Genomic DNA, 13964 nt, shown 5'->3' on the forward strand with positions numbered 1-13964 from the left:
GGTTGCCAGGGGCTGTGGAGGGAGAATGGGGAATGACTGCTAACGAACACAGGGTTTCTTTTTGGGTTGATGAGAAAGCTCTGGAACCAGACGGAGGTGGTTGGTTCACAACACTGTGAATGTAATTAATGGCACTGAACTGTATGCTATAAAATGGCTAAAACGGCAAATTTTATGTTATGCGTATTCTATGGCAATAAAAAAAAATAGGGGAAAAAAGTAGTAAGTGCCCTATTAGGTGGGTGCAGTTCCCTGATCAAGCCCTGACAGGCTAGTAGTGAGAAATAAAGAAGGGAACAACTGCATTGGTGACTGGAGGCTGCGTTCCCCAAATATCACCAGTTTCCAGAGTTTCTTGGTTTCCCTTCCCTGGAGTCCCTCGTATCCTTTCTCCACTTTGGGGGCAGCAAAAATAAATAAAATAAATAAATATAAATAAAAATAAATCCTCTGACACACAGGTGCTGGAAGCATGAATTAGCACAGCCTCTTGGGAGTTTAATTTGGCAATTCTTCTTAAATTTAAGAATCATATTTCCTATGCCCTGATCATCTCACTATGCCTCTTGGAGGAAAGAAGTGCCCCTTCTGAGAACCACAGGCTAGGTCTCTCTTGTCACTCAGACCTCCATCTTGCCTTACCTGTCTGCCCCCATCCTGGCTGTCTCCTTTTAGTGAACCTCCTTGGTTTCCCTTCCCTGCATCCTCCTTCCCACCTCAGCCATCTCCTACCTGCCTTGTCTCTCCCTCTTTTCATCCTTAACTCCTCACCATCACTCCATCTGTCCCTAGGACCTCCCTGATTGTTTACACTCCCGGAGGTGGCTGGAGGAGCCTCTCAATCCTGAATCCTCCTATCTCTGTCTTTTCTCTGCCTCTCCCTGGTCCTTTACTATTTGTTTCTGGGCAGAACAGAGAGGAGAGAGGTGAAAAGCCAGACAGGTATCCTGGCTAACTTTGAGTGGCAGCTCTTCTGTCTCTGAGCCTCAGTTTCTCACCTACCGATGAGCCTCCCTCGTAAGGCAATGTGAGCTCCAAAAAAAGATAATGCCTGTGGAGGAATCATCCCACTGCCTTGAAGCTAGGAAGAGGAACCCCACCTGCTGCCCACATGCCATAGACTCAAACTGTACAAAGGATTATGTAAACACGGTAGCTTCGCTGAGTCTAGGACAGATGCTGGTTCCACAGGTCTCTCCTATCCAGGTGGAACGTGGGGAAGGTGACTCACCTGGGGTCAAGGCTCTGCATCTGTCTCTGACTCACTCCAGCAGGAGGTCCTGAGTTAGTGTTTCTCTGAAGATAAGGGTTGTATAGGTGAGGGCTGGGTGGCAAGGCAAGGAGTTTCCACTCTGAGCCTGCCAGCCAGGCAGGGGAGCTTACCTGAGCATGACCACCATTATTTATGCCGCCTCGGCTCCCACCTGCTACCTTCTCTCACTGTGGTCCTACTGCCTCTGCCTCTGCTACAGGGATGCTGGAACCCCTTGGGACCCTATAAGGGAGGGGGCAACCTCAGAGAGAGTATGTCCTCACTTTCCTTCCCTCCCTGCCTGCCAGGAGTAAGTCAATTACCTGAGCTTCTCAGGGACTCAAGTAGAGTCTAATTCTCTGCAAATTTGGAATTTGGGGCCCTGGCTTCTGATGTTGACAGGAGAGTAACCCTGCCATGGCCCACTGGGGCCAAAGAGCCTGCCTAACGTGCCCTCTTGATCTTCATCTTTCTTTCCCTATCCAGGTCATTTGCCCAATTAAATGTCTTTTTTAAGGATTTAAAACACCAAAAAACCCACAACTATTTGTATCTCCTTATTAAATAATTGAAATGCCACAAATAAGGCTAAAAGTCATGCAATGGCCACCCATTCAATCATGATGACGAATTTGATGGGCATCTTTCCAGACCTTTGTATGCATGTGACCATGTGAACAAACACAAATCCATAAGATTACTCTTATGAGTTTTTGCTATGGTTTAAGATAGATATCTTTCTGTCACTTGTGTGTTTTTGTTGTTGTTGTTTGTTTTTGTTTTTGTTTTTCCTCAGCATTGTTAAGTGAAATCCATGTTAGTTTATAGAGACCAAGGTCTCCGGTCCCTGGCAGTATTGACATTTGGGGTTGGGCCATTCATTGTGGTGGGGGTTGTCCTGTACATTGCAGGAAGTTTTACATCATCACCCAAAGTCTCTACCTGCTAGATGCCAATAGCCTCCCCACCCCAATTACAACAAAAATGTCTCCAGACAGTGTCAAAATCGCCCCTAGGTGAGAACCACTGCTATAGAACCACCCCATTTTTATAAAATCAGTTTAATATTCAATTTTATGAATATGCACAGTGTATGTTTAACTGATAAGCACCTCAGCTGCTTACAATTTTTCACCTTTATTAGGAAGAATGCAATACATACCTTTGTATGTCATCTACTATCCACAGGCACTATCAGATACAAATTAAGTAGTGAGATGATCAGGGCATAGAAAATATGATTCTCAAATTTAAGAAGAATTGCCAAATTAAACTCCCAAGTGGCTGTGCTAATTCATGCTCCCAGCACCTGTGTGTCAGAGGATTTATTTCCCCACACCCTCACTAATGCTTGATCATGTAAAACTTAATTTTGCCAATATGGTTGCCAAGTGGTCTTCCATTGAGGCTTTAATTTGTATTCCCCTAGAAGCAGCTGGGTGGCTCAGTTGGTTAAGAGTCCAACTTCGGCTCAGGTCATGATCTCACGGTTCGTGGATTCTTCTGCTCAGGTCATGATCTCACGGTTCGTGGGTTCAAGCCCTGTGTCAGGCTCTGTGCTGACAGCTCAGAGCCTGGAGACTGCTTCGGATTCTGTGTCTCCCTCTTTCTGCCCCTCCCCTACTTGCGCTCTGTCTCTCTCTGTCTCTCAAAAATAAATAAGTATTAAATTTTTTTTTAATTTGCATTCCCCTAATAACTAGTGGTGTTGAAAAAATCTCCATTGGTTACTAACCATATGAGTTTCCTCCTTTTAATATATCTTTCCAAAGCCTTTCTTCATTTTACTGCTGGATTGTCTTCCTCTTATTCATTTACGGGCATTTTTGAAGAGATTCTAAACACTAATTTTGTCTACCAATCTTTTTCCTTTGCCTTCTGTTTCTTGTGCCTTACTACTGTTCCTGTCAGGAACATTCTCCTTGGTTTCTTCTAATGCTTTTACACTATAGTTTTAGGGTTGAAAAACTACTGTCATAGATTTTCTGTTTCTATAAATGAAGTTTTATTGGAACACAGCCATGCCCATTCATCAACCATGGCTATTTTTGTGCTCTGGGGGCAGAATTAAGTAGTTGTGACAGAGATAGTGTGGCCTGCAAAGTTGAAAATATTTACTGTCTGTCCATTTACAGAGAAAGTTTGCCAGCCTCTCAAACTTTAATCTACCAAAAAATATTGTGAAAACATTTCAGGTTGGGTTTTAACTTACTGTTTGGGACTTTTTTTTTTTTTTAGAGCAGCTTGAGGTTCTTAGCAAAATTAAAAGGGAGGTACAGAGATTTCCTATAAACCCCCTGCCATGCACATGCATAGACTCTCCCATTATCAATATCCTCCACCAGGGTGTGACATTATATTCGTTTCAGGTGTACAACATAAGGATTCAATATAGGTATATATTGAGAGTAGGCATTCTTATCATTTCTGATGTTAATGAGAATCTTTCCATATTTCACCATTAGGTAGATTGCTTGATTCTTTCAGTTCTGTAAATCTGGGTGCAGTAGGCCTCACTTTTAATGCCCTCTGTCCCTTCCTGGCAGACTCAAACTCTATCTGCTGTATTTCCTGTCATAAACTATTAGTGGCTAAAGGTTGAAGCTTGATTGGATTCAGTTTCTAATTTTTAGGCAACATTACTTCATAAGGGGTGTTGTGTGTTCTCTGTTGCATGATATCAGGAGTGTAACGTCCGACAGACACACTTTTAGTGGCACTAGGATTGATCAGTGGGTTCTGATGTGTGTCTGGCCTTTCCTTTCACGGAGTGGTTGCAACTTTCACCGATCATTATCGTCTAGAAGACTAGGGCTTTCATTACAAAAGGTATACAGTCTCTGCTGACAACGAGACTGGGGTGGGGAATAATTGCCAACCTTTTTCTGGCGAGTCCAGAACATCTGTGGCATGGCCACAGATCCCTGTGTGAGTGGGGAGGGCAAGAATCCGGCAACAGGTGGTTCTTACTCATAGGACTAGTCATACTCAAAAGACCTCATTCCCTGTACCTTGGAAGAGACGGGCTTGTTCAGATCTGTCAGCTTGGAGACTTCGTTTTGGGCTGGCTCCACTTGAAGGCTATATTGGGAGCTGTGTCCTCCCAGAACTCACATGTTCAAGTCTTGACCCCCAGTACATCAGAATGTGACTATATTTGGAGATAGGATCTTTAAAGAAGTGGTTAAGGCAAAATGAAGTCATATGGGTAGACCCTAATTCAATATAAATGGAGTCCTTATAAAGAGGGAACTTGAACACAGATAGAGAGGAAAGACCACGTGAACACACAGGGAGAAGATGGCATTTATCAGCCATGGAGAGAGGCCTCAGGAGGAAAAAAAAAAAAACAAACACCTTTCCAGAACAGTAAGCCTCCAGAACGGTAAGAAACTAAATTTCTGTTATCCAACACACCCAGTCTGCCGTACTTTGTTATGGAAGCACTAGCAAGCTAATACAAGCTGGATGCAGACTCTGAGTAATTGTCTCAGCCAGCTTCTCTTTGCCTCAGTTTCCCATCTGTGCAATCAGGATTGTGAAGCCGTACCCCCTAGTAAGGGCGTTGAATGAGCTCTGCCTATAAAACCCTAAAGCATTGTATGCGACCCACAGCAGGTTCTCAACAAAGGGAGTCTCCACTGTCATGAGAAAAACAGAGAGGAGTGACTCAGGGAGACTAATAGTTGATACTGGGAACAAGAGAAAGATGAGAAGGGCATCTCAGTGGTAAGAAGAGAACAAACCAAAGGCGGTAACCAAGACACTTGGATTTCCCCATCATTTGTTTTCCTGGCTCATTTCTACTCGTCTTTTGGGCCTCAAGTTAGACAGTAGATGTTCCACCCCCTGGAAGCCTTCCACACTCTCTGATCTGGGTCATTTGGCCCCTTGAGTTTCCAGAATGCCCTCATAATTTCCCCATCACTGATCTGTCTGTATTTACAAATGCCTTATCAGCTTGTCATCTATCCTATGCACAAGATCGGGCCTGCTCTGTTCACCAGGTGTGTCCAGCCCGTACCACGGTGCTTCACATAGTAAGTGTTCACTGAATACATGCCATTGTCAATTGCAGAGTCTGCCGTCAGGGGCGGACCTAAGCAAAACCGTTTAGGAATAAATGCTGCATTCCCTTCTGTTACCTGTCTGTTATACCTTTAAGTCTACCTGGCATATCCTTGACCCACACCTTTGGCACAGAGGGAAGAACGTAAAAAAGGTTCTAGGCAGTGTTTTGTTCCTTTCCTGCTTCTCTTTGGTCTTGCTTTCTCCTTTGTGGAACTTATGGTTCTTTTTTTTTTTTTTTTTAACTTTTTAAAAAATATTTATTTATTTTTGAGAGAGAAAGACAGAGTGCGAGGGGGTGAGGGGCAGAGAGAGAGGGAGACACAGAATCTGAAGCAGGCTTCAGGCTCCAAGCTATGAGCACAGAGCCCGACATGAGTCTCGAACCCATGAACTGTGAGATCATGACCTGAGCCAAAGTCGGACGCCTACCCGACTGAGCCATCTAGGCGACCCTGGAACTTCTGATTCTTGACATGGCTCCTACCTTCATGAAAGCCCAGTGGGCCCAGCCAATCCTCTGTTCTATGAGGGTGGGGGTGGGGGTGCACCAGATCTGTGCTTTCTCCATATCGCAGCATCTAATACGTCCACTTCCCAATTCTCCTTCCCCACCAACACTTCTTTTCTGGTGTCCTAGTCCCTCAAGGCCATGACTTTTCACCACACTGATTTATACCAAAGTATGAATGGTTGTCTTTGGTGTAATGGGCTGGTATTTGTATTTGTCAAAGGATATTAATATGTTAACTCAGGGGCACCTGGATGGCTCAATCAGTTGAGCATCCAACTCTTGATTTCAGCTCAGGTCATGATCCCAGGATCATAGGATAGAGCCCCACATCAGGCTCCTGGAGCCTGCGTAAGATTCTCTCCCCATCCCATCCCTCCCCCTTCATGCTCTCTGTCTCTCTCAAACTAAAAAAAAAAAAAAAAAAAGAGAGAGAGAGGAAAAATATGTTAATTCAAAAAAATGAATCCCAGGGTATTTAGACATATTGGAAGGGTCTATAGAAGTAAAGCATGAAAGTATGTGAACAATTATGGCCTTAAAATTTTTGGAGGAATTTTAAAACTTGGGAATGATTAGGATAGAAGGAAGAACTTTGACTTGAACAATTCGCATCTTACCTATTGCAGCAACGCATAAAAGAACTAGTCTGGGTTTAAAGACATGCTCACACTAAGTCAGAAATATGCAAATATTTATTGAGCACTTACTATGTACGTGACACCAAGATGCAAAGATGAAGGAAGCCAGATGCCTTCTTCTGTGGAGTACACAGTCTGATGAGGAAGACAAAATTATGAGAGCTACGGTCCTAATATGCTGTGATGGATGCTGAGCCAGCATGCAGTGGGGCCAGGACCAGGAAAGCTCCAGCATCCAGAATCTTAAAGCATGAGAAGAATTCATCCAATCAGAGGAGAGGGGGCAGAGTGTCACAGGTGGGGTGTTGGTCTAAGGAGCTATGGCTTCCTCTTGAAGTCTGGGGGAGTCAACCCAGAGTTTTAATCATGAAAGTGACATGATCAGATGACTGGAGGATATGGGTCAGAGGGAGATGTTCAGCGACGTGCTGGAGGCAGCCCAAGCCCCCTCACAAGAGCCAGTTGTTAAATTTTCAGGAATTTTGTGAGCCAGTTGTTAAACACAGCTGTCATTAAAAGTAAACTATCTGAACTTAAAATTAAATAAATGAGGGTAATCTGGGACTGAGCCCCTCTTCTTACATCTGTCACTGTTGGGGAGGTTAACTTGATGTTCTTAGCACTGAAACCAAAGGATGACGGTCTTATGAAACTACAAATTACTACAAATTATGAGACCGAGCCTTCTATCTGAAAGTATTGGAAGTTCTTAGAGATAATTTGCTTAAAGATTGAGCAAGTCAAAAAGTAATAAAATCTAGAACCTAAACTCTAAAATAGTAATAACCGTTCAAAAGCCATTACTTCCCAATTATTTTATTTCACTTCACTATTATCTGTACTCTTGGGGCTCTTCATGACTATTGTATGTGTATTGTGGAATTAGGATGTAATGGCATGCCACTGTGCATCTCTATGAGTACTTCAGCCAAGGGGCAAGATTTATAATACGGAAACTGGCAAATGCTAACGTACCAGTGGAGGTGAACCCAGAGGCAGGAGGCAGGGAAGAGGTTCACTGAGAGACAGAGATTTGGGAATAAATAGAAGGAAGATCATTACCCTAAAGAAATCCAGAAGGTAAGTGGATGGGATTTGTTCACCAAAGTTCAGTTCTGGCAAGACTTTTGTTTTCCAAAGTCTGGTAAGGTGATAAACACAAAACATCAGCAGATACATAGGACTTGTTGAAAGGATTAACTCAAAAGTAAAAACAAAGTAACAAAAGATACAGTCAAGGAGTCTTTTCTTGTTTCTTTCTGTAAGTCTTCTCTTTAAAAATAAACACTTTATATCTCTATCTGGCACAAAGGTGGGCAATAATTCTCAGAAACACCACACAATCTTTGATTTTACAATGTTGATGTTTTCTTCCATCCTGAATCCTGTTACTCTTCATGAATTGACAAAGCCTCAAATTCTGGGTTGTTGGTTTTTTTTTTCAGTGTCTTCTGGCTCCATTAGAAAAGAGTTGAGGGGTGCCTAGGTGGCTCAGTCAGTTGAATGTCTGACTCTTGGTTTCAGCTCACATCATAATACCAGGGTTGTGGCATCGAGCCCCATTTTGGGCTCTACACTGGGCATGAAGCTGGTTGGGATCCTCTCTCCTTCTCCCTCTGCCCCTCCCCTATTCATTCACTTGCACCCTCTCTCCAAGAATGAAAGAAAGAAAGAAAGAAAAAAAGAAAGAAAGAAAGAAAGAAAAGAGTTGAAACCATTTAAAAATCAGTTCTGCAAATAACTTTGCAACTCTTGTTTGAAAAAAAAAACACTGCTGATGACGATCAAGGATAGTTCATTTAAAATACATTTTTAGCTTTTTAAAATTGTGATGTCTATCTTTTTTGAGCCACAGAAGTCTGATTGGTCCAATGCTTATTATGCACGGAGTCCTTTGATAAGTGATTTATGTTTTTTTTTATAGAATTCTCATGACCACCTGGAGAGAGGGGAACCATTACTAACTTCAGTTTACAGGTGAGAAAACAGTAGTGCTGAGATGTGAAGCTAATTGACTTACAGCAACAGGCTAGAAGGGATATTGAACAGCCTGCACTCCATGAAGAAGAAAACTCACACTCAAAGGGAAAGTGAGCAGATAAGAGACATTCAACCTATTCATGAGGGAGTGGGGAATTTGAACCCAAGTCTGTCAGGTTTTAAAGCCAGTGCCCCACCATCATGAAATCCCAGTGTTTTGCTCTTGACTCAGCACGTGCAATCTGTCTGATCCAGTATCTCCCATTCCTGTTATTTGAGTCAAAGTACATCCAGGTACTAGCAATGCTTTTATTTACTTGGTAGGGCTTTTTCTACTGAATGTTGTTAAGCCTTTAAAGTTCTTCATTAGAACCTAATAGATCACTATTGTACATAGAAAACCCAAACTATCGGACATAAATAAGTGTGCAAGCGAGAGCACACTTTATCTTTTCCCACCTGAACCCCAACTGATACAGAAGATAAGAGTAAAAAGAGAACATCTTAAAAATTAAAGAATATTGTTTAAATTCTAGCTAGCTACTGTTGCCTGCTGAAGGCTCTGAGCCAAAGACCCTCCTTCTCACTTTCCAAAGGGATGTCATGGGGAAAGTGTTGTAGGCATAGTAACATCAAATCAAAATATTCTCAGGGTGTCATCAAAAGGATTGAAGGAATGAAAAAGGGGATACCTTTTTTATGGGCACCTGGGTGTGTCCGACTTCAGCTCAGGTCATGATCTCACGGTTCATGAGTTTGAGCCCTGCTTCGGGCTCTGTGCTGACAGCTCAGAGCCTGGATCCTGCTTCGGATTCTCTCTCTCTCTCTCTCTCTGCCCCTCCCCTGCTCATTCTCTCTCTCTCTCTCTCTGTCTCTCAAAAATAAACATTAACAAAAATTTGTAAGGGGATACTTTTTTTAATTTTTTAATGTTGTGTCTGTGAACCAAGAAAAAACACCATGAAAAGCTTTTAATTTCAACTAAAATTCAACAAGGGAGCCAAAAACATCCAATGGAGACAGGATACTCTCTTCAACAGATGGTGTGTGGAAACTGGATAAGCCACACAAAGCAATGAAATGGGAACTCTATTTCACACCACTCACAAAAATTAACTTGAAATGGATCAAAGACTTAAGCATAAGACTCAATACCATAAAACTCTTAGAAGAAGCCCCTCAACATGGGTCTCGGCAATGATTTCTTGGATATGACACCAAAAGCATAAACAGCAAAAGCAAAAATCAGCAAACTCAAAGACTTCTGCACAGGAAAAGAAACAATTGACAGAATGAAAAGACAATCAAAAAATTGGGAGAAAATTTTTGCAAACCGTATATTGGATAAACGTTAACCCAAAATATGTAAAGAACTCATACAACTTAATGACAAAAACACAAACAATCCAACTTAAATGGGAGGGGGGGCAAACTAAATAGATATTTTTCCAAAGAGGACATCAAATTGGCCAACAAGCACACGAGAGGATGCTCAACATCAGGGAAATGTAAGTCAAAACCACAATGAGATACCACCTCAAAAGACAAAAGACAACAGGTGTCAGGGAGGATGTAGTGAAGAGCGAACCCTGGTGCACTGTTGGTGGGAATGTAAATTGGTCCAACCACTATGGAAAACAACATGGAGGTTCCTCAAAAATTAAAAACAGGTCTACTCTACAATCCAGCAATTCCACTTCTGGGTATATACCCAAAAGAAGTGAAAACAGAATCTTGAAGAGATATACGCACTCCTTTATTTAGTGCATCATCATTCACAATAGCCAAGATATGGAAACAACCTAAATGCCCATCAAGGGATGAGTGGGTAAAAAAGGTGATAGACACACACACACACACACACACACACACACACACACACGAATATAATTCAGCTGTGAGATAGGAAGATATCCTGCCGTTTGTGACAACATGGATGGACGTGAGTACATTATGCTAAGTGAGATAAGTCAGAGAAAAACATGCACTGTGCAATATTACTTACACTTGGAATCTAGAAAAAATAGAGTGGTGGTTGCCAGGGGAGGGAGGGTGCAGGGATAAGACTGGTGTTGTTTAAGAGTACAAACTTGCAATGAGTGGTAAATAAGACAGGTCTAATGCACAGTGTAATGAATATAGACAATCCTATACTACAATCATCAAACTTGCTAAAAGACTACTTAATTATCTCAGCCATTAACAAGAAAGGGTAATTATGTAATGTGATAGAGGTGCTAAATATTGCTATACTGGCAATCATATTACAATATATAAATGTATTGAATGAACATGTACAACCTCAATTTACATAATGTTCTATGTCAAATAATTCAACAAAAAATAAAATGCTTACATGAAGAATGAAGAATAAAATAAAATGCTTACATGAAGAATGAAGAATAAAACTTGGTTTCTACCTTTAAAAAAAAAGGGGGAAATGGGGCGCCTGGGTGGCTCAGTGGGTTAAGTGTCCAACTTCAGCTGAGGTCATGATCTCACAGTTCATGGGTTCAAGCTCCACGTCGGGCTCTGTGCTGACAGCTCAGAGCCTAGAGCCTGCTTGAGATTCTGTGCCTCCCTCTCTCTCTCTGCCTCTTCCCTGCTCACACTCTGTCTCTCTCTTTCTCAAAAATAAATAAAGCATTAAAAAAAATTTAATATAAAAAATAAAAAAGGGGAAAAAACACCCTGAGTTCAAAAATTGGGAAAAAATTAGTTTATTTCAAAAGGAATTGGGTCTAAAAAGAGTCTTCAAAGAGGCTAAGCCAAGTGGTTTCCTTTGAGAAGTTTCCTGAGGGCACTCTTCAGATCGCGGTTCCGAAGGCTGTAGATGAAGGGGTTCAGCATGGGGGTGACCATGGTGTACATCACTGTGGCTACCATGTCCCTCTGGGTGGTGTGTGTGGATGCAGGGTTGAAGTAGACCCCAATAATAGTCCCATAGAAGAGAGAGATGACACAAAGGTGAGAGCTACAGGTAGAGAAAGCTTTCCACTTCCCCTGGGCTGAGGGCACCTTCCACACAGCCACAGCAATAGGTGTATAAGAGGCCATGATACACACAAAAGACATCAGAACCACCGAACCCCCAAGGACCAGCATCAACATCTTGTTGACTTGCGCGTTGGAACAGGAAAGCTTGATCAAGGCATTAATGTCACAGAAAAAGTGTGGGATCCTATTGGTGCAAAAGGACAAGCGGGTCATCAGGATGGTATGGACCATGGAGATGAGGTTTGCTGAGGTCCAGGGCACAGTCACTAGCAAGGCACAACGAAGGGCGTTCATGATCGTCATGTAGTGCAGCGGGCAGCAGATGGCCAGGTAGCGGTCATAAGCCATGACTGAGAGAAGGATGCTTTCCGCTGCCCCAAAGGCAATGAAGAAATACATCTGGGCCAGGCAAGCCTGGGGGGAGATGGTGCTGTGTCTGCACAGATAGTTCACCAGCATCTTGGGGACGGTGGTGGAGGTAAAACAGATGTCCAGAAGAGACAAGTTGCTGAGGAAGAAGTACATGGGGCTGTGGAGGTGAGGGTCCAAGAGGATGGCCAGGATGGTGAGCAGATTCCCCATGCATCCGATCAGATACAGGCTGCAGGACATACCAATGAGCACCTGCTGCTGTAGGGGCTGCTCGGAGAGGCCGAGGAGGATGAATTCGAAGACTCGTGTCTGATTCTCCATATCCGGGCAGTTCTGAGGCCAGAAACAAGGGCGTCAACAGTGAGTGGACTCTGGAGGAAGAAATGGATCATCGCCTTACTGGCCTTCCCACCCAGCCTTCAGGGTTCCTCTCACTAACCTCTCTGAGCCTGTTTCCTCATGTGCTTAAGGAACTAATAATTCTAACCTCTTAGGATCATTACAAGGATTAAGTGATAAAACTGTGTACAAGGGCCTTAAATCCATACCTAACATGTAATGTGGACAGTTATTTTTATTACTGGGAATTTCCAGTGATGCTATCAAGATAAAGAGTGATATATGTTAATTAGCTTGATCGTGGTGACTATTTCACAGTTAGGCACATATCAAAGTATCAAGTTGTATACCCTAATTATATACATTTTTACCTGCCAATTATGACTCATGAAAGATAGGGGGAAGAAATAAACCAAATAAATAGCCTAAATAAAATACTTACTATTTCCAAGACTTGTTTAAAAAATACTAAAAATAAGGGCACCTGGTCACTTGGACATCCAACTCTTGACTTCGGTTCAGGTCATGATCTCACAGTTCATGTGTTCGAGCCCTGTGTCGGGGTCTGCGCATGGAGCCTGCTTGGGATTCTTCCTCTCTTCCTCTCTCTGCCCCTCCCCAGCTCATGCTCTCTCTGTCTCTCTCAATATAAATAAATAGACTTAAAAAATTAAAATGAAAATATTTTTTTATTTCTTTTTTATTTTTTCATTCATTTTTAATATATTTTCAATTGTGAGTAAGGGCATCAATTCTGAAGGCAGACAGCCTAGGGTTAAATCTTAGCTCTGCCTCTTACCAGCTGTGTGAGTTAGGCAAGTTACTTAACTTCTCTGTGCCTTAGTTTTCTCATCTTTAAAATGAGGCTAATAATAGTACCTGCTCCACATAGTTGTGAAGATGTGGTGGGTGAATACAGAAAATGCTGAACCTCATGAATTTTAAGACCTCTTAGTGGCCGAGAGCAAGGGTTCCAACAGACCCTGTTTGAATACCATCTCTGACACTCATTGGCTGTGTTAGCCAGTGACAGACACTCCCACAGCCTCGGTTTCTTGGGAGGAGTAAATGAGACAATTCGTGTGGAGCTCTACAGAAGCTTCTTTTAAAGGCACACTCTAAAATGTTACAAAGGACACGTATCTTTTCCATCAGTCTCATTGTCAGGCTGTAAGAGCATGCGCAGATTAATTATATCTTGGTGCAGGTTATTTCCAAAGGGAGCTAATTTCATTCATTTTATGCTTCTTAGCGTCAGTGTTGGAGACAATCTTTATTTGCCCACAAATTCTGGCCCCATGTCCCAGGCACTGCTTGCATTACCCGGACCCTGGGCAGCCCACTGACTCTGAGTCCACTTAGGCTAAGGTACACTCCAGCAACATACACGCCCAAATCTTGGTGGCTGACAGCACTGAAGGTTTATTTCTCTCTCGGGCTGCAGGCCCATCATAGGTTGCTATGGCTGTGCTTCGTGATGAATTCAGTCCAGAACTCAGGCAGAGAGACAAACCTCTGTGTCTGGGGCACTGCCAGTTATCACAGCAATGGAAAAAGTGAAGGGTAGGCTGGCTCCAAAGAGCTTTTACCAGGAAACAACCTTCTCTCACCTCCACCCACATTTCAGTGGCCAAGCCTGGTGTTAAGGGGGTGGGGTGGCAGAAATCTCACCCTGGGAGCAACATTACACATTTGTGAACGACAATAGACTCTCCAAAGCTATCCAGTCATCTTTATCCACGGAAGGCTGAGAAAAAGAGTGAATATCTGGGTTGGCTGGTGTTTTGTTTTTGTTTTTGTTTTT

The 13964-nt window shown here is 42.7% G+C and overlaps 1 protein-coding gene across 1 annotated transcript; it reads right to left on the bottom strand.

The window, feature by feature from the left end:
* Nucleotides 1–11215: 11215 nt before the first annotated feature.
* LOC106987564 (olfactory receptor 24-like) lies at nt 11216–12374 on the bottom strand. Its single transcript, XM_015085856.2, has one exon. The coding sequence runs from the start codon at nt 12140–12142 to the stop codon at nt 11216–11218; it is 927 nt and encodes a 308-aa protein (XP_014941342.1). The 5' UTR covers nt 12143–12374.
* Between the last annotated feature and the right edge of the window lie 1590 nt (nt 12375–13964).

This window comes from Acinonyx jubatus, chromosome A2 (assembly GCF_027475565.1).
Source record: "Acinonyx jubatus isolate Ajub_Pintada_27869175 chromosome A2, VMU_Ajub_asm_v1.0, whole genome shotgun sequence".
Lineage (NCBI taxonomy): Eukaryota > Metazoa > Chordata > Mammalia > Carnivora > Felidae > Acinonyx > Acinonyx jubatus.